The 19,881-nt window shown below is 39.8% G+C and overlaps 1 protein-coding gene and 7 non-coding genes across 8 annotated transcripts in view; all 8 read left to right on the forward strand.

Moving 5' to 3' along the window:
- The window catches only part of LOC137630315 (bifunctional hemolysin/adenylate cyclase-like), a 28,221-nt gene extending 20,380 nt beyond the window's left edge, over positions 1–7,841 (forward strand). Inside the window, exon 4 of the mRNA XM_068361756.1 lies at positions 7,495–7,841. Within this exon, the coding sequence (XP_068217857.1) occupies positions 7,495–7,841 (347 nt within the window). The remainder of the gene's footprint in view (positions 1–7,494) is intronic.
- A 3,578-nt stretch (positions 7,842–11,419) lies between these two features.
- On the forward strand, positions 11,420–11,491 carry TRNAE-CUC (transfer RNA glutamic acid (anticodon CUC)). Its single transcript has one exon. It is a non-coding gene; the product is annotated as a tRNA-Glu (tRNA).
- A 225-nt stretch (positions 11,492–11,716) lies between these two features.
- TRNAE-CUC (transfer RNA glutamic acid (anticodon CUC)) lies at positions 11,717–11,788 on the forward strand. The gene has a single exon. It is a non-coding gene; the product is annotated as a tRNA-Glu (tRNA).
- A 226-nt stretch (positions 11,789–12,014) lies between these two features.
- On the forward strand, positions 12,015–12,086 carry TRNAE-CUC (transfer RNA glutamic acid (anticodon CUC)). Its single transcript has one exon. It is a non-coding gene; the product is annotated as a tRNA-Glu (tRNA).
- Positions 12,087–12,311: 225 nt separating this feature from the next.
- Positions 12,312–12,383, forward strand: TRNAE-CUC (transfer RNA glutamic acid (anticodon CUC)). Its single transcript has one exon. It is a non-coding gene; the product is annotated as a tRNA-Glu (tRNA).
- Positions 12,384–12,904: 521 nt separating this feature from the next.
- Positions 12,905–12,976, forward strand: TRNAE-CUC (transfer RNA glutamic acid (anticodon CUC)). Its single transcript has one exon. It is a non-coding gene; the product is annotated as a tRNA-Glu (tRNA).
- Positions 12,977–13,201: 225 nt separating this feature from the next.
- Positions 13,202–13,273, forward strand: TRNAE-CUC (transfer RNA glutamic acid (anticodon CUC)). The gene has a single exon. It is a non-coding gene; the product is annotated as a tRNA-Glu (tRNA).
- An 816-nt stretch (positions 13,274–14,089) lies between these two features.
- TRNAE-CUC (transfer RNA glutamic acid (anticodon CUC)) lies at positions 14,090–14,161 on the forward strand. Its single transcript has one exon. It is a non-coding gene; the product is annotated as a tRNA-Glu (tRNA).
- The last annotated feature ends 5,720 nt before the right edge of the window (positions 14,162–19,881 follow it).

The raw sequence follows: 19,881 nt of genomic DNA on the forward strand, positions 1-19,881 counted from the left end.
AAGCAGGATGCTATAAGACCAGGAGCCCCAACAGGGAAAATAGCCCAGTGAGGAAAGGCAACAAGGAGAAATGAAATATTTTAAGAAAAGAAACAACACCAAAAATAAACATTTCCTATATAAACTATAAAAACTTTAACAAAACAAGAAGAAGAGAAATTATATAGAGCAGCGTGCCAGAGTGCACCCTCAAACAAAGGAACTCTAACCCAAGACAGTGGAAGACCATGGTACAGAGGCTATGGCACTACCCAAGACTAGAGAACAATGGTTTGATTTTGGAGTGTGCTTCTCCTAGAAGAGCTGCTTACCAAAGCTAAAGAGTCTCACATTAATCAGAAGCCTAGTTCATTAGTTATATTAAAAAAGGAGTGTGTTAAGGGTCTTCAAATAGTTAGTAGTTTACTCCCTCCAAAGCCCAGGTCCGGGATGACTACAATGCGTCTGTCTAAGCGGTTGTCCTGCCACGTCCAGCAAGGCATCATTAAAGAAACATGCCCCCAATCTCATAAGGGCATGAGAAGGGATGAGATTGTTAAGAAAACCAACATAATTGGTGGTGCCCCTGACAGCAGAAGGCTGAGAATACTTGAGGCCCTCCTCATACAACGGAGAAACCCCTTCTCAATACAACGCAGGTGTTCCTTCTCCCCTCATGCCAAAGTACTAACTTCCGAAGACCAAAGTATCCTACAGATTGTGAAAACCAAAATCAAGGCGACCACGATCAGAGACAGAACAGCCCGTCTATAATGGAAATCATCCCGGCATCCACCAATCCCAGCTATCGACAGACAGTATGGCGACTCATTGCCTAGTAGTGAGTGTAGTGGCAGTCTGGCAGCTGGCTGTGACTCAACCTTACCCAGCGAGTGCATCAGCCAATGAAAATTCGCAGCTCAGCTTACGTCATTGCCTGCCCTACCCCGTCACATGAGGCAGCCAACGTAAATTCGCCACCACTTCCTACAAGCCAGAAGTACCATATAAAAGGACGTTGCCACCTCTATTTCAGACACTGAAGCCTGTAGATGGGAAGTGATCCCTCTGGAAACGGTCGCTATAAACTTGCTTACTTTGTGTACCCCCTTTTTTTAACTCCACATTTGACCTACCTTGAATTTACCTTACCCATGATGAAGGATGAATTTTGCCCGGTTACTAGCAGAATGCAGTAATGCTGAAAATAAAATAATCAGATCTATGGAGAAGATAGAATACAAAATCAATGCCACTTAGGCTGCGATTATTTATATTACGAGCTAAGCTACTACCCTAGTTGGAAAAGCATGGTAATATAAGCCCAAGAGCTCCAACAGGAAAAATAGCGAATTGAGGAAAGGAAGTAATGAACAGTCAAAATAAAAGATTTTAAGAACAATAACAACGTCAAGATAAATCTTTCATATGTAAACTATGAAAACTTAAAAAGGCAAGAGGACGAGTGTACCATCAAGCAAGAGAACTCTGCCCCAAGACAGTAGGAAACCATGGTACAGAGGCTATGGCACTATCCAAGATAAGATGTGGAAAAGTGCTCTCTCTCTCTCTCTCTCTCTCTCTCTCTCTCTCTCTCTCTCTCTCTCTCTCTCTCTCTCTCTCTCTCTCTCTCTCTCTCTCTCTCTCACGTCATCTAGAATTCTAGTCTATGCAATAATGATAATGATAAAAAAGGAACAGTTGAATACGCCTTCCTTTCCGTGTAACTGAAAAGGAAACAGCAGTACATTAGATCAATCTTTTTAGTTCGTTCATACTTTTTTCTTCTCCAGAATAAGTGATATTTGCTTTCTGTTAAATCAAGAACAAATGTTTAGTTAAAAAGTCTACTTCTATTTCCTTCCTCTCGGATGTGAGTTAACAAAATTTATGAGCTATAACATGCCTTAGATAAATCCATGTCACTATTTTATGGATTATTATTTTTAACTTTATCACAATTTGATGGATTATTATTTTTAACTTTACTACAATTTGATGGATCATTATTGTTTCAATTTTAAAGTTTCGCCAAAGAGAGGAAGGTGCCAATATACCTTGTTACCACTATAAATTGTCAGTTTTGTAAGAATTTAGATTCCTCACGTAGAATCATGTAACATTTAGAGGAATGGTGTTTGAAAGGAATGAGATCTGTACATTTATTTACAGTCTGTTTATGTTAAGAATTTTTTGTATATTTTTTCCTCCATCGATCGCATATGATACGACCATATGAATAGTATATGGTACTGACAATCGCGTCCCGCAAGACATTGGGAGAACCCAAGACCCACATAAACATCATTCTATTCTGCAGGTCTTGGGATAACCAGAGGGCAGCACCTTATTACTCTACCTCCTCTGTAAGAAGGCGTATGCTGGAAAACAAATGAAAGGAAAATAGGCTGAATCTTTTGAAATAAATGGGTTGCGTGCAATATGGAGATACGTAGAAATGATATAACAAAATTAGCATAGGTGAAAGGGTGGACAATTGGTTAATGATAAGAATGCAAGAAGGGGGGAGATGAGAAACATCCAAAATAGGTTAGTTAGATTTACAAACGCATCCAAAATGAAGGGCCTTGACATTCAGGAAGTATAAGAATTCCTGCAAGATATTGGTGAAAGGCCCTGCGCGTTTAACCGTTTAATGAGACTTCCGTGTAGGTATAAGAAGCATCGAATGATGCGGAAGTTCTTAGTGGGGGTTAAAGGATGAAAATGACTCATGTTTTTGTGTAGCTATTCTCTGTTCCTGTCAGAGGAAACTGCTTAATGTGGAAAATATTCGTATGCATGTACATATGTTTGTTTGTGTTTATGTATTTCCCTTTCCATTTGGAGGAGTGGATTCAGAAAGTACTGCCTTTTGATGTTTAAAGGAATTTTGCTCTAAGGACGTCTGGATTTCCTTAGTGGTCACTCACCCCGATACTGACCAAACCCGACGGTGTATATAAAAATGGTAGACAAGTGATAAAGTAAACATATTACATAGTAATTTGTATTATGTATGTGTACAACAACAAGAACAAGTACAGCCGTTTCTAGTCCACTGCAGGATAAAGGCCTCAGACATGTCCTTAGTCACGTCTGGGGTTTGGCTAGTTTTCATTACTACGCTGGACATTGCAGAATGGTGATGATGGGAGACTTCAGTCTGATCGCTCACAGCAAACCAACCGAGTATGGGTGACCCTGACTAGTACAGCTTTGCTGATCATGGCGAATCTCAAATACTTTCACCACGTTAAGGCATCCCCACTAAAAAGTGTACTATAATATATATTAGAAACGAAATATAAATGTGGTAACAAGATCTAAATTGTATACATTATATATAAATGAACATCGTAATTAGAAGCAAGTATTGTGCTTACCGTTTCGTACATCTCCGTCACATTCTAACGGAAATCGAAGCCTATGCCGAGCATTGCAGCATCTTTGTTCACTCATCTTTCAAACTGACACTTTAGAGAATTGCCAAGCCTTGGAATCTCAATATATTGCTCCTAGTTCGTTAAAGAGGCAGGGGCTGTTCCGTTGCCTTATTTGTGTCGTCTTCATTATCATTATGCATGTGAGGTCACCATCATACTTATATTATTTTTGTTGTATTGTTTCACGAAGATTTCTGGAACTGGTGATCTCTTGTCCTTAGCTAACTCAGATGAGATGTTTTAATATTTTCGCTTATGATTTTCGGTATATATCATTGTAGTACATTCTCTCTCTCTCTCTCTCTCTCTCTCTCTCTCTCTCTCTCTCTCTCTCTCTCTCTCTCTCTCTCTCTCTCATATTGGTATTCTTACTGGCGCTTGTATACTTTTTTATTTTTTGCCGTTATTTTCCCCAAAATAATGATAAATTAAGTTCCCACGAAGAGTAAAAGTCCAAGCCATTCAGTCTAAAACCTGGCTCAAAAGCTGAGTGATAGCCTTTAACCACGGAGATTGAGAGGACCTTCTCTCGACAGAGGTAGATTAAGAAATCAACTATCAATTACAGAGTGAGTCAGACCAGATAAGTATCCCACCTACAACAACAATTGCAGAAAATGACCCACTTTAACTGAAAAACAGCTGCAAAGGATCTTTGCTGATACCTAGACATCCCCAGTGCAATACCTCTCAAAAACCCTGTTTAATGGAGGAGATGCGTGATAATCGCTACCTGTGAAGTGCCATATGGGGCTGACTGAGGAAGGTAGGCGGTTGGGACCTCTACAAGAAGCACCGAAATCTGAAAACCATTCAGTGTGTGACCAAACCCCTTTGGGACCACCAAGGGTCATCTTTATATTCAAGGGCATCAATAGATTGTCAATTACCCAAGCTATCCATCAGAAGGGGAAAGGCATAAACATCCTTGTTGTCATAGGGATTCTGGCCGGATATTGGACTGGTGGACTGGAATCTTCCTGTGTAGCTAGGTGATGAACAAGTCGTTCCATAGGAAACCCCAAAGGGCAAGAAGCAGGTTAGTACGGATCACTTTGCTACTACCACATGCCCCCCTGACTTAGCTTGTCCGCTAGTACACACCTCTTGCCTTGAATTAACCTTGCTGACAGATCTATTACGTTCTGGAATTCCCAAGTTTATGGAACAGAACACGTCTGCTACCATTTTCTCTTTTGGTACCAACTTAAATATGTGCCTCACGAGTACTCTGTTCCATCCCGGCTTCATTCCCTGTGGTCAGCTGGCTAGAATACACCAGTCTCACACAGGATAGCCAAATTCAATTCCCAGCATAGGAATTACTTTTTATATTTTATTACAATACATATCCACATGAAAGATGAATAAAAAAAAATTGGCAAATACTTCGGTGAAACTTAGAACATACATGACATTTTCACTGGAACTGAGTATGGATGCTACTGCTGCCGTTTTCTCTTTTGGTACCAATTTGAATGTATGCCTGAGAAGTGCTCTATAACCTCCCCAGTGGTCTAGTAGCTAGGTTATGAGGCTTTCACCCGAGAGGTCCGAGTTCAATTCACGGCAAGGGAATTCTTTTTCATCTACTCTAGTACCAATTACAATAAAATACTGTACAAAACTTATACAGATAAAGTACACATGTAAAACTAGATATTAACACTAAGATTTAAGAAAACATCTGGACAATACTGTCTTTACAACATTGTCCATCAAGGCATTTACTCTAAAAGAAAGTGATGCTATCATTTTTTATTTTGGCACCAATTAAAATCTGGGCTTCTTAAGCTCTCTGTTACCTCCCATGTGCTGTAGTGGCTAGGATACGTGGCTCTCACCCGCGACGCCCGAGTTCAATTCCCGGCACGGGAAGCCCTTTTCATATACACCAGTGGTAATCCCTCTTAAATACAAGACATATAGAGGACATACACATTTTCTAAAATTAGATGTATAAAAATGTCTTGAAAATATTGTATTTAAATGAATGACCAAATTGGCTTTTTCCCTGAAACAAAAATGCTGTTACAACTTTATATTTTGACACCAGTTAAAGTCATTGCTTCTCCTGCACTCTATCTCCCGTGTCATCTAGTGGCTAGGATATGCGCCTCTTGCCCGCAAGGCCCAGGTTCGATTCACAGCACAGGAATTTCTTTTCATATAGACTAGGCTAATTCTAATAAAATAAAAAACATATACAAATAAAATCACATCTTTTAAGACTAGACATCAACACTAAGATATGGACAAATATCTGAAGAATACTTTGTTTACAATACTCAATTTGGCATTTTCTCTGAAAGAGAATGATTATGCCACCAATTTTTATTGTGGCATCAATTAGATTATGGGCCTTAGAAGCATTCGGTTACCTCTTGTGTGGTCTAGTGGCTAGGTTCTTTTGCTCTCACCCGCAAGGCATCCGTTCGATTCCCAGCACAGGAATTCGGTTTCATATACTGTACAATGGTGAAATACTAAAAACGTCCTAGAATATATGAATTAAATATTCGTTCTTCCAAAACTAGATATCTAATCATGAATGTATAAAGATATTGCCAATAATGCATCTAGAACAATGAAGAGTTTGACATCTTTCTAGAGACAAAATATGGCTTCTAGTATTTTTTATTCATGCAGTAATTAGAATTGAGGCTCTAATGGTCTTCTGTTATCTTCCATGTGGTCTAGTGTCTAGAATACACAGGTCTATCCCACGAGGCTCATTCGATTCCCAGTATAGGAATTCCTTCTTATATAGAGTAGTGCAATTTCATGGGTGAATAAAACTCATTTTACATAACTGACATATTTTGTCGCACTAAATATCCATATTAAAATGAATACAAATAATTTGCCAATATTTCACTGAATCCTATAGCACACTTGACAATTTCTTTATAACAGGGTACGGCTGCTAACGTTTTTTCTTTTGGTACCGACTTCCCGTGTGATCTAGTGACTAGAATTCATGGCTCTCACCCGCTAGGCAATGTATTCGATCCCCGGCACAGAAATTCCTTTTCTTGTAGACTAGTGTCAGTTAGAGTAAAATACAAAACCGTTTCGAATAAAATGGAGTATTTTCTAAACTTGATATCTACAGTAATATGAATAAAGATATATTGCAAATATTGTATTTACAATAATAATCAACGTGGCATTCTTTCTGAAACAGAATAATGCTGCTACCATATTTTATTTTGGTACCATTTGAAGTCTTTATCTCACCTGCACTCTGTTACCTCATGCGTGGTCTAGTGGCTATGGTGCCATGGCTCTTACCCACTAGGCCCAAGTTCAATTCCTAACACGGGAGTTCCTATTCATATACCCTACAATGGTGCAAATACTAAGAGGGTCCAAAAATATATGGAGACCAGTAATCAATCTCTCAGCCTTGAACAGGTTTGTAGAAGAGACCTCATTCAAGATGGAGACAGCCGACACGGTCAGACAGAGAGTAAGACTGCAGGATTTCATGTGCATGCTAAATCTCAAAGATGCATACTTCCATATCCCCTTAAATCCGTCTTTTAGGAAATATCTAAGATTCATGCTAAACCAGAAGCAATGTCAGTTCAAGGTTCTGTGTTTTGGGCTTTTCACAGCCCCACAAGTGTTCACGAGGGTTCGCCCTTGTGTCATCATGAGCTTACAAAATCGGCATCCATCTCCTAAGATGCCTAGATGACTGTATGATTCTAGCAGACTTGGCGGCAACCCTTTTTCGCCACCAACATGAACTTCTAAGGTTCAGCCAAGGTCTGGGGATCATGGTAAACCTCAAGAAGTCTCAACTGCTCCCCTCTCAAAACCTGGTATACCTGGGCATGCTAATAGACACTAAAAGGCACAAAGCTTTTTCATGAGACAAAAGGATTCAGAGGCTGAGAAGGTAGCACAGCCCTTTCTCAGACGAGAAGAGCTCCCAGCCCAGAGCTGGTTTCGTCTGCTCAGCCATCGATCTTCTCTGGTCCTTCTAGTTCCCAACAAACGCCTCAGGATGAGAACCCTCCAGAGGTGTCTAAAATCCTAGTGGAATCAATCCGATTCCCAGGATCGCCTACTCCGTATAGGACAACAGGTACAGAAGATCTTAAATGGTGGGTAGCAGACAAAAACCTCTGCAAAGGGGTTGATATTCTCGTTCTTCCCCCGGAATTGATGCTCTTTGCAAATGCGTCAAAAGAACAGTGGATGGCCCACATGCTGCACCACACCACCTCCGGTCAGTGGTCCAAATCAGAAAGGTATAATCTCATAAATCTCCTAGAGATGAAGGCAGCCTTCCTTGCCCTCCAACAGTTCCTGGCTGGGCACTCGGTGGTATTGATGAGCAACAGTACCACTGTTGTAGCTTACCTAAATAAGGAAGGCGTTATGTTTTCGCAGGCACTGAGATAGGCAGAAAAAAACTTGGTGACCCTATTGGCTCACATCATTCTAGGCAAATATGCTTGTAAACAATCTGAGCAGAGCGACTCAAATAGTGGGGTCCAAGTGGTCTTTGAATCACCAAGTAGCCAACAAAGTCCTGACTGTGGGGTTCCCCAACTGTGGAATTGTTTGCAATGGCCCTGAACTTAAGGCTCACACTATACTGTTCACCAGTCCTGGATCCCCTGACTCTGGCAAGATGCATTCCAAAAATGGTGGGAGAACATTGATGTGTACGTGTTCCCCCTATCTGACCTCAACCAAGTCAGGATAAGCAAGAACATATCGATGACCCTGATAGCTCTGCTATGGTATCAAGCAGAATGGTTCCTGGACCTTCTGCAACTCCTTACGGAGATCCCGAGGGCACTCCCTCTACGTCACGACCTGCTCAAACAGCCACATACCAACATCTTCCACAAAGCTGTAGCTTCGCTTCAACTTCACGCCTGGAGACTGTCCAGCACCTCCTTACACAGAGAGACTTTTCGCAACGAATTGGGGAAACAATGGCTGGACACCTGACACTCTTTATCGTCGGTCTACCAGGCGAAGTGTTTTGTTTTCTGTGGCTGGTGTCATGGAAGGGGTATGACTCCCTTCAATGCTTCTATTCCAACAATACCGGAGTTCCTTCTACACCATTGGGAAGAAATGCTTCTCTCGGTTCCGGTAGTCAAAGGCTACCGCTCAGCCTTGAATCTCGCCTTTAAGCTGGAAGAATTGGAGATTTCCTCCTCATTGGAACTTTCCTTATTCATACAGAGTTAAGAGATTACTTGTCCCCATTTGGAACTTAGACCTCCTCTTTGGAACATGGTTCAAGTACTTCAGTCCCTGTGGGGTCCCTCTTATGAACCTTTACGCCAGGCTAATGATCACCACCTTACATGGAAGACGGTTTTCCTACTCGCTTTGGCTTTGGCTAAGAGAGTTGGTTAGCTTCATGGTCTATCTTCTGATCTCCCACTCAAGGAGATGGGGAGAGGTAATATTATTATTATTATCATTATTATTATTATTATTATTGTAATTATTATTATTATTACTTGCTAAGCTACAACCCTAATTGGAAAAGCAAGATGCTGTAAACCCAGGGGCTCCAACAGGGAAAATAGCTGAGTGAGGAATGGAAACAAGGAAAAATGAAATGTTTTAAGAAGAGCAACAGCATTTGAATAAATATCTCCTATATAATCTATAAAAACTTTCACAAAACAAGAGGAAGAGAAATAAGATAGAATAGTGTGCTCGAGTGCACCCTTAAGCAAAGGAACTCTAACCCAAGACAATGGGAGACCAAGGTACAGAGGCTATGGCAATGGTGTGATTTTGAAGTGTTCTTCTCCTTTAAGAGCTGCTTACCATAGCTAAAATGTCTTTTCTATCCTTACAAAGAGGAGAGTGGCCACTGAACAATTACCGTGCAGTAACCCCTTGGGTAAAGAAGAATTGTTTGGTAATCTCAGTGTTGTCAGGTGTATGAGGATAGAGGAGAATATGTAAAGAATAAGGCAGACTATTCGGCATGTGCGTATGTAGACAAAGGGAAAATGAACTGTAACCAGAGAGAAGGATCCAATGTAGTACTGTGTGGCCAGTCAAAAGACCCCAGCTTCGTCCCTAAGTTTATTGTTGGTACTTTGCCAAGTGAGGAGTCTAAGGTGTTACTTTGAAAGAACAGCAGCAGGTTGCCCCCATGTGTCAGCACTATTTGTTAGCATTGGGAAGGTCAAGAGGAGGATCACGAGAAATACTATTTCCTCATGGATCCGTAGGTCATCAAGTTTGCGCTCAACCAAGGCCACGTCCTCAAAAACGACCCAGAGATCGTGATGCAATGTCCCTGACATTCAGGAAAACTTACTCTGTGGCACAGGCATTACAAGTGGGTGTGTGTAAGTGTCAAACAACCTTCACCGCCCACTACCTGCAAGATGTAACCCTCAGGAACATAGATATGTTCTCCATTGTTCTTGCTGTGTCTGCACAACAAGTGGTCTAAAGCACCTCGAGTTCCTTGATGGACAAGTAGCAGAGGGTTGAGGGCTGAGGTTACCCGGGCTAGTCTGGGGGTGAAGGAGTAGAATGACTGGATTCTTTCTTTCCTTCACCTATGGGGAACCAGCTGCGTGGTACTCAGCACAGCTGGCTTCACTTCTCTGCAGGTAAGATTCACTTCCCTTTTTAAACCTAAGTATAGAAATAATACTTGTTGCGTCCCCAATATCTCTTGCGATGGGGGCTATTGGGCAAAGCCTAAGTATTCTCAGATTCCTATGACTCGATCTCTTATTTGCTAAGACTGGCCACATTGCTAGTATCACAAACACACAGCATCTGTAGGCCGCTGATTGTGCGTAGCACAACTATTTTAGTGAGGACAGGGTTCCTACTACCTTCAGTCCTATATCGAAAGAGAGAGAACCCTGGGTCAAATGACAAGGCCAGATGGTGAGGACTTTCTCCCTCCTAAGAAGTAGGTCATCCCTAGAAATAGCATAGGGTTTGTATTTGTGCGGGAACAAAGGACAAATTTGTAAGTATTTTGTATTTTCCTATCATACAAACCTGGAGCTATTTATACATATTGGCCCGCCAGCTCTTTCTCCCTTAGAAGTTCTGCAAGAAAGAGAGGTGGTTGCTCAGTCCAAATGTGTGAGGAAGTTAGGTAGCCGGCTACCCCTAAACCCCCCCCCCCCTCACTACCTGACATTTGGGGTGATTATCCCTCCCTAAATTTATCATGGCTCATCCTTCAGCTTCCCCGAAAGTATATATCTATTAATAGCTCCAGGTTTTTATGTTAGGAAAAATACAAATTCTTTAAAATTTCTCATATTAATATGAATAAAATGAATTGGCAAATATTTCACTATAGACAACTTGACATTTTCTCTATAACAAGATACGGCATATATCGTTTTCTCTTTTGATACCGACTTAAAACTGTGCCACAGAAACGTTGTGTTACTTCCCGTGTGGTCTAGTGGCTAGGATACGCGGCTCTCACCCGCGAAGCCCGGGTTCGATTCCCTGCACGGGAATTCCTTTTCATGTAAACTAGTGTATGTTAGAGTAAAATACAAAATATATTCGAATAAAACTCATATCTACTAAGAAATAAAATGTATCTAAATTAATATGAATAAAAATATCTTGCAGATTTTGTGTTCAAAACAATGACCAACTTGGCACTTTCTCTAAAACAGAATAATGGTGCTACCATCTATTATTTATGTACCAATTAAAGTCTGCCTCACCTGCACTCTGTTACCTCCCGTGTGGTCTAGTGGCTAGGGTTCGATTCCCGGCACGGGAATTCCTTTTCATGCAGTCTAGTGCCAATTAGAGTGAAATTAAAAAATATTCAAATAGAATGCATATCTTATAAAACTAGACATCTACAGTAATATGATACAAATATTTTACAAATATCATATATACAACAATGACCAACTTGGCATTTTCCCTGACAGATTGTTGGTGCTACCATATTTTATTTTGGTACATATTAAAGTCTGCCTCACCTGCACTCTGTTAACTCCCGTGTGGTCTAGTGGCTAGGATACGCGGCTCTCACCCGCGAGGCCCGGGTTCGATTCCCGGCACGGGAATTCCTTTTCATGTAGCCAAGTGTAAATTAGAGTGAAATGCAAAATATATTCAAATAGAATGCATATCTTATAAAACTAGACATCTACAGTAATATGATACAAAATATTTTACAAATATTGTATTTACAACAATGACCAACTTGGCATTTTCTCAGACAGAATATTGGTGCTACCATATTTTATTTTGGTATATATTAAAGTCTGCCTCACCTGCACTCTGTTACCTCCCGTGTGGTCTAGTGGCTAGGATACGCGGCTCTCACCCGCGAGGCCCGGGTTCGATTCCCGGCACGGGAATTCCTTTTCATGTAGCCAAGTTTAAATTAGAGTGAAATGCAAAATATAGTCAAAAAGAATGCATTTCTTATAAAACTAGACATCTACAGTAAATATGAATACAAATATCTTACAAATATCATATTTACAACAATGACCAAGTTGGCATTTTCTCAGACAGAATATTGGTGCTACCATATTTTATTTTGGTATATATTAAAGACTGCCTCCAGTCAACTCTCTTACCTCCCGTGTGGTCTAGTGGCTAGGATACGCGGCTCTCACCCGCGAGGCCCGGGTTCGATTCCCGGCACGGGAATTCCTTTTCATGTAGCCAAGTGTAAATTAGAGTGAAATGCAAAATATAGTCAAATAGAATGCATATCTTATAAAACTAGACATCTACAGTAATATGAATACAAATATCTTACAAATATCATATTTACAACAATGACCAAGTTGGCATTTTCTCAGACAGAATATTGGTGCTACCATATTTTATTTTGGTATATATTAAAGTCTGCCTCACCTGCACTCTGTTACCTCCCGTGTGGTCTAGTGGCTAGGATACGCGGCTCTCACCCGCGAGGCCCGGGTTCGATTCCCGGCACGGGAATTCCTTTTCATGTAGCTAAGAGTAAATTAGAGTGAAATGCAAAATATTGTCAAATAGAATGCATATCTTATAAAACTAGACATTTACAGTAATATGAATACAAATATCTTACAAATATCATATGTACAACAATGACCAAGTTGGCATTTTCTCAGACAGAATATTGGTGCTACCATATTTTATTTTGGTATATGTCAAAGTCTTCCTCACCTGCACTCTGTTACCTCCCATGTAGTCTAGTGGCTAGGATATGCGGCTCTCACCCGTGAGGGCCGGGTTCGATTCCCGGCACGGGAATTCCTTTTCATGTAGCCAAGTGTAAATTAGAGTGAAATGCAATATATTTTCAAATAGAAAGCATATCTTATAAAACTAGACATTTACAGTAATATGATACAAATATTTTACAAATATTGTATTTACAACAATGACCAAGTTGGCATTTTCTCAGACAGAATATTGGTGCTACCATATTATATTTTGGTACCAATTAAAGTCTGCCTCACCTGCACTCTGTTACCTCCCGTGTGGTCTAGTGGCTAGGATACGCGGCTCTCACCCGCGAGGCCCGGGTTCGATTCCCGGCACGGGAATTCCTTTTCATGTAGCTAAGAGTAAATTAGAGTGAAATGCAAAATATAGTCAAATAGAATGCATATCTTATAAAACTAGACATTTACAGTAATATGAATACAAATATCTTACAAATATCATATTTACAACAATGACCAAGTTGGCATTTTCTCAGACAGAATATTGGTGCTACCATATTTTATTTTGGTACCAATTAAAGTCAGCCTCACATGCACTCTGTTACCTCCCGTGTGGTCTAGTGGCTAGGATACGCGGCTCTCACCCGCGAGGCCCGGGTTCGATTCCCGGCACGGGAATTCCTTTTCATGTAACCAAGTGTAAATTAGAGTGAAATGCAAAATATATTCAAATAGAATGCATATCTTATAAAACTAGACATCTACAGTAATATGATACAAATATTTTACAAATATTGTATTTACAACAATGACCAAGTTGGCATTTTCTCAGACAGAATATTGGTGCTACCATATTTTATTTTGGTATATATTAAAGTCTGCCTCACCTGCACTCTGTTACCTCCCATGTGGTCTAGTGGCTAGGATACGCAGCTCTCACCCGTGAGGCCCGGGTTCGATTCCCGGCACGGGAATTCCTTTTCATGAAGCCAAGTGTAAATTAGAGTGAAATGCAATATATTTTCAAATAGAAAGCATATCTTATAAAACTAGACATTTACAGTAATATGATACAAATATTTTACAAATATCATATTTACAACAATGACCAAGTTGGCATTTTCTCAGACAGAATATTGGTGCTACCATATTTTATTTTGGTATATATTAAAGTCTGCTTCACCTGCACTTCGTTACCTCCCGTGTGGTCTAGTGGCTAGGATACGCGGCTCTCACCCGCGAGGCCCGGGTTCGATTCCCGGCACGGGATTTCCTTTTCATGTAGCCAAGAGTAAATTAGAGTGAAATGCAAAATATATTCAAATAGAATGCATGTCTTATAAAACTAGACATCTACAGTAATATGATACAAATATTTTACAAATATCATATTTATAACAATGACCAAGTTGGCAGTTTCTCAGACAGAATATTGGTGCTACCATATTATATTTTGGTACCAATTAAAGTCTGCCTCACCTGCACTCTGTTACCTCCCGTGTGGTCTAGTGGCTAGGATACGCGGCTCTCACCCGCGAGGCCCGGGTTCGATTCCCGGCACGGGAATTCCTTTTCATGTAGCCAAGAGTAAATTAGAGTGAAATGCAAAATATAGTCAAATAGAATGCATATCTTATAAAACTAGACATCTACAGTGAATATGAATACAATTATCTTACAAATATATTTACAACAATGACCAACTTGGCATTTTCTCAGACAGAATATTGGTGCTACCATATTTTATTTTGGTACCAATTAAAGTCAGCCTCACCTGCACTCTGTTACCTCCCGTGTGGTCTAGTGGCTAGGATACGCGGCTCTCACCCGCGAGGCCCGGGTTCGATTCCCGGCACGGGAATTCCTTTTCATGTATCCAAGTGTAAATTAGAGTGAAATGCAAAATATAGTCAAATAGAATGCATATCTTATAAAACTAGACATCTACAGTAAATATGAATACAAATATCTTACAAATATCATATTTACAACAATGACCAAGTTGGCATTTTCTCAGACAGAATATTGGTGCTACCATATTTTATTTTGGTATATATTAAAGTCTGCCTCCCCTCAACTCTGTTACCTCCCGTGTGGTCTAGTGGCTAGGATACGCGGCTCTCACCCGCGAGGCCCGGGTTCGATTCCCGGCACGGGAATTCCTTTTCATGTAGCTAAGAGTAAATTAGAGTGAAATGCAAAATATAGTCAAATAGAATGCATATCTTATAAAACTAGACATTTACAGTAATATGAATACAAATATCTTACAAATATCATGTTTACAACAATGACCAAGTTGGCATTTTCTCAGACAGAATTTTGGTGCTACCATATTATATTTTGGTACCAATTAAAGTCTGCCTCACCTGCACTCTGTTACCTCCCATGTGGTCTAGTGGCTAGGATATGCGGCTCTCACCCTTGAGGGCCGGGTTCGATTCCCGGCACGGGAATTCCTTTTCATGTAGCCAAGTGTAAATTAGGGTGAAATGCAATATATTTTCAAATAGAAAGCATATCTTATAAAACTAGACATTTACAGTAATATGATACAAATATTTTACAAATATTGTACTTACAACAATGACCAAGTTGGCATTTTCTCAGACAGAATATTGGTGCTACCATATTTTATTTTGGTATATATTAAAGTCTGCCTCCAGTCAACTCTGTTACCTCCCGTGTGGTGTAGTGGCTAGGATACGCGGCTCTAACCCGCGAAGCCCAGGGTTCGATTCCCGGCACGGGAATTCCTTTTCATGGAGCCAAGTGTAAATTAGAGTGAAATGCAAAATATAGTCAAATAGTATGCATATCTTATAAAACTAGACATCTACAGTAAATATGAATACAAATATCTTACAAATATCATATTTACAACAATGACCAAGTTGGCATTTTCTCAGACAGAATATTGGTGCTACCATATTTTATTTTGGTATATATTAAAGTCTGCCTCACCTGCACTTTGTTACATCCCATGTGGTCTAGTGGCTAGGATACGCGGCTCTCACCCGTGAGGGCCGGGTTCGATTCCCGGCACGGGAATTCCTTTTCATGTAGCCAAGTGTAAATTAGAGTGAAATGCAATATATTTTAAAATAGAAAGCATATCTTATAAAACTAGGCATTTACAGTAATATGATACAAATATTTTACAAATATTGTATTTACAACAATGACCAAGTTGGCATTTTCTCAGACAGAATATTGGTGCTACCATATTTTATTTTAGTATATATTAAAGTCTGCTTCACCTGCACTCTGTTACCTCCCGTGTGGTCTAGTGGCTAGGATACGCGGCTCTCACCCGCGAGGCCCGGGTTCGATTCCCGGCACGGGAATTCCTTTTCATGTAGCTAAGAGTAAATTAGAGTGAAATGCAAAATATAGTCAAATAGAATGCATATCTTATAAAACTAGACATTTACAGTAATATGAATACAAATGTCTTACAAATATCATGTTTACAACAATGACCAAGTTGGCATTTTCTCAGACAGAAATTTGGTGCTACCATATTATATTTTGGTACCAATTAAAGTCTGCCTCACCTGCACTCTGTTACCTCCCATGTGGTCTAGTGGCTAGTATATGCGGCTCTCACCCTTGAGGGCCGGGTTCGATTCCCGGCACGGGAATTCCTTTTCATGTAGCCAAGTGTAAATTAGGGTGAAATGCAATATATTTTCAAATAGAAAGCATATCTTATAAAACTAGACATTTACAGTAATATGACACAAATATTTTACAAATATTGTACTTACAACAATGACCAAGTTGGCATTTTCTCAGTCAGAATATTGGTGCTACCATATTTTATTTTGGTATATATTAAAGTCTGCCTCCAGTGAACTCTGTTACCTCCCGTGTGGTGTAGTGGCTAGGATACGCGGCTCTAACCCGCGAAGCCCGGGTTCGATTCCCGGCACGGGAATTCCTTTTCATGGAGCCAAGTGTAAATTAGAGTGAAATGCAAAATATAGTCAAATAGTATGCATATCTTATAAAACTAGACATCTACAGTAAATATGAATACAAATATCTTACAAATATCATATTTACAACAATGACCAAGTTGGCATTTTCTCAGACAGAATATTGGTGCTACCATATTTTATTTTGGTATATATTAAAGTCTGCCTCACCTGCACTGTGTTACATCCCATGTGGTCTAGTGGCTAGGATACGCGGCTCTCACCCGTGAGGGCCGGGTTCGATTCCCGGCACGGGAATTCCTTTTCATGTAGCCAAGTGTAAATTAGAGTGAAATGCAATATATTTTAAAATAGAAAGCATATCTTATAAAACTAGGCATTTACAGTAATATGATACAAATATTTTACAAATATTGTATTTACAACAATGACCAAGTTGGCATTTTCTCAGACAGAATATTGGTGCTACCATATTTTATTTTAGTATATATTAAAGTCTGCTTCACCTGCACTCTGTTACCTCCCGTGTGGTCTAGTGGCTAGGATACGCGGCTCTCACCCGCGAGGCCCGGGTTCGATTCCCGGCACGGGAATTCCTTTTCATGTAGCTAAGAGTAAATTAGAGTGAAATGCAAAATATAGTCAAATAGAATGCATATCTTATAAAACTAGACATTTACAGTAATATGAATACAAATATCTTACAAATATCATGTTTACAACAATGACCAATTTGGCATTTTCTCAGACAGAATATTGGTGCTACCATATTATATTTTGGTACCAATTAAAGTCTGCCTCACCTGCACTCTGTTAGCTCCCGTGTGGTCTAGTGGCTAGGATACGCGGAGGCAGGTATGTACTGGTGTGGCCTACCAGTACTGACATCACAAAAGAGAGTAGCATTTGAGTGCTACTTGGATGCCTATATTTCACTTCATCTTGCTTTTTGGGTTCCTATATTACCCTTCGTCGGCTCTCACCCGCGAGGCCCGGGTTCGATTCCCAGCACGGGAATTCCTTTTCATGTAGCCAAGAGTAAATTAGATTGAAATGCAAAATATATTCAAATAGAATGCATATCTTATAAAACTAGACATCTACAGTAAATATGAATACAAATATCTTACAAATATCATATTTACAACAATGACCAAATTGGCATTTTCTCAGACAAAATATGGGTTTACCATATTTTATTTTGGTATATGTCAAAGTCTTCCTTACCTGCATTCTGTTACCTCCCGTGTGGTCTAGTGGCTAGGATACGCGGCTCTCACCCGCGATGTTAGGTTCGATTCCCGGTACGGGAATTCCTATTCATGTAGCCAAGTTTAAATTAGAGTGAAATGCAAAATATAGTCAAATAGAAGGCATTTCTTATAAAACTAGACATTTACAATAATATGAATACAAATATCTTACAAATATCATATTTACAACAATGACCAAGTTGGCATTTTCTCAGACAGAATATTGATGCTACCATATTTTATTTTGGTACCAATTAAAGTCTGCTTCACCTGCACTCTGTTACCTCCCGTGTGGTCTAGTGGCTAGGATACGCGGCTCTCACCCGCGAGGCCCGGGTTTGATTCCCGGCACGGGAATTCCTTTTCATGTAGCCAAGAGTAAATTAGAGTGAAATGCAAAATATAGTCAAATAGAATGCATATCTTATAAAACTAGACATTTACAGTAAATATGAATACAAATATCTTACAAATATCATATTTACAACAATGACCAAATTGGCATTTTCTCAGACAAAATATGGGTTTACCATATTTTATTTTGGTATATGTCAAAGTCTTCCTTACCTGCATTCTGTTACCTCCCGTGTGGTCTAGTGGCTAGGATACGCGGCTCTCACCCGCGAGGTTGGGTTCGATTCCCGGTACGGGAATTCCTTTTCATGTAGCCAAGTTTAAATTAGAGTGAAATGCAAAATATAGTCAAATAGAATGCATATCAAATAAAACTAGACATCTACAGTAATATGATACAAATATTTTACAAATATTGTATTTACAACAATGACCAAGTTGGCATTTTCTCAGACAGAATATTGGTGCTGCCATATTTTATTTTGGTACCAATTAAAGTCTGCTTCACCTGCACTCTGTTACCTCCCGTGTGGTCTAGTGGCTAGGATACGCGGCTCTCACCCGCGAGGCCCGGGTTCGATTCCCGGCACGGGAATTCCTTTTCATGTAGCCAAGTGTAAATTAGAGTGAACTGCAAAATATATTCAAATAGAATGCATATCAAATAAAACTAGACATCTACAGTAATATGATACAAATGTTTTACAAATATTGTATTTACAACAATGACCAAGTTGGCATTTTTTCAGACAGAATATTGGTGCTGCCATATTTTATTTTGGTATATATTAAAGTCTGCCTCACCTGCACTCTGTTACCTCCCGTGTGTTCTAGTGGCTAGGATACGCGGCTCTCACCCGCGAGGCCCGGGTTCGATTCCCGGCACGGGAATTACTTTTCATGTAGCCAAGTGTAAATTAGAGTGAAATGCAAAATATATTCAAATAGAATGCATATCTTATAAAACTAGACATCTACAGTAATATGAATACAAATATCTTACAAATATTGTATTTGCAACAATGACTAACTTGGCATTTTCTCAGACAGAATATTGGTGCCACCATATTTTATTTTGGTATATATTAAAGTCTGCTTCACATGCACTCTGTTACCTCCCGTGTGGTCTAGTGGCTAGGATACGCGGCTCTCAGACAAATATCTTACAAATATCATATTTACAACAAAGACCAACTTGGCATTTTTTCAGACAGAATATTGGTGCTACCATATTTTATTTTGGTACCAATTAAAGTCTGCCTCACCTGCACTCACTTACCTCCCGTGTGGTCTAGTGGCTAGGATACGCGGCTCTCAGACAAATATCTTACAAATATCATATTTACAACAATGACCAACTTGGCATTTTTGCAGACAGAATATTGGTGCTACCATATTTTATTTTGGTACCAATTAAAGTCTGCCTCACCTGCACTCACTTACCTCCCGTGTGGTCTAATGGCTAGGATACGCGGCTCTCAGACAAATATCTTACAAATATCATATTTACAACAATGACCAACTTGGCATTTTTTCAGACAGAATATTGGTGCTACCATATTTTATTTTTGTACCAATTAAAGTCTGCCTCACCTGCACTCACTTACCTCCCGTGTGGTCTAGTGGCTAGGATATGCGGCTCTCACCAGCGAAGCCCGGGTTCGATTTCCGGCACGGGAATTCCTTTTCATGTAGCCAAGTTTAAATTAGAGTGAAATGCAAAATATATTCAAATAGA

This window comes from Palaemon carinicauda, chromosome 38 (assembly GCF_036898095.1).
Source record: "Palaemon carinicauda isolate YSFRI2023 chromosome 38, ASM3689809v2, whole genome shotgun sequence".
Taxonomy (NCBI): domain Eukaryota; kingdom Metazoa; phylum Arthropoda; class Malacostraca; order Decapoda; family Palaemonidae; genus Palaemon; species Palaemon carinicauda.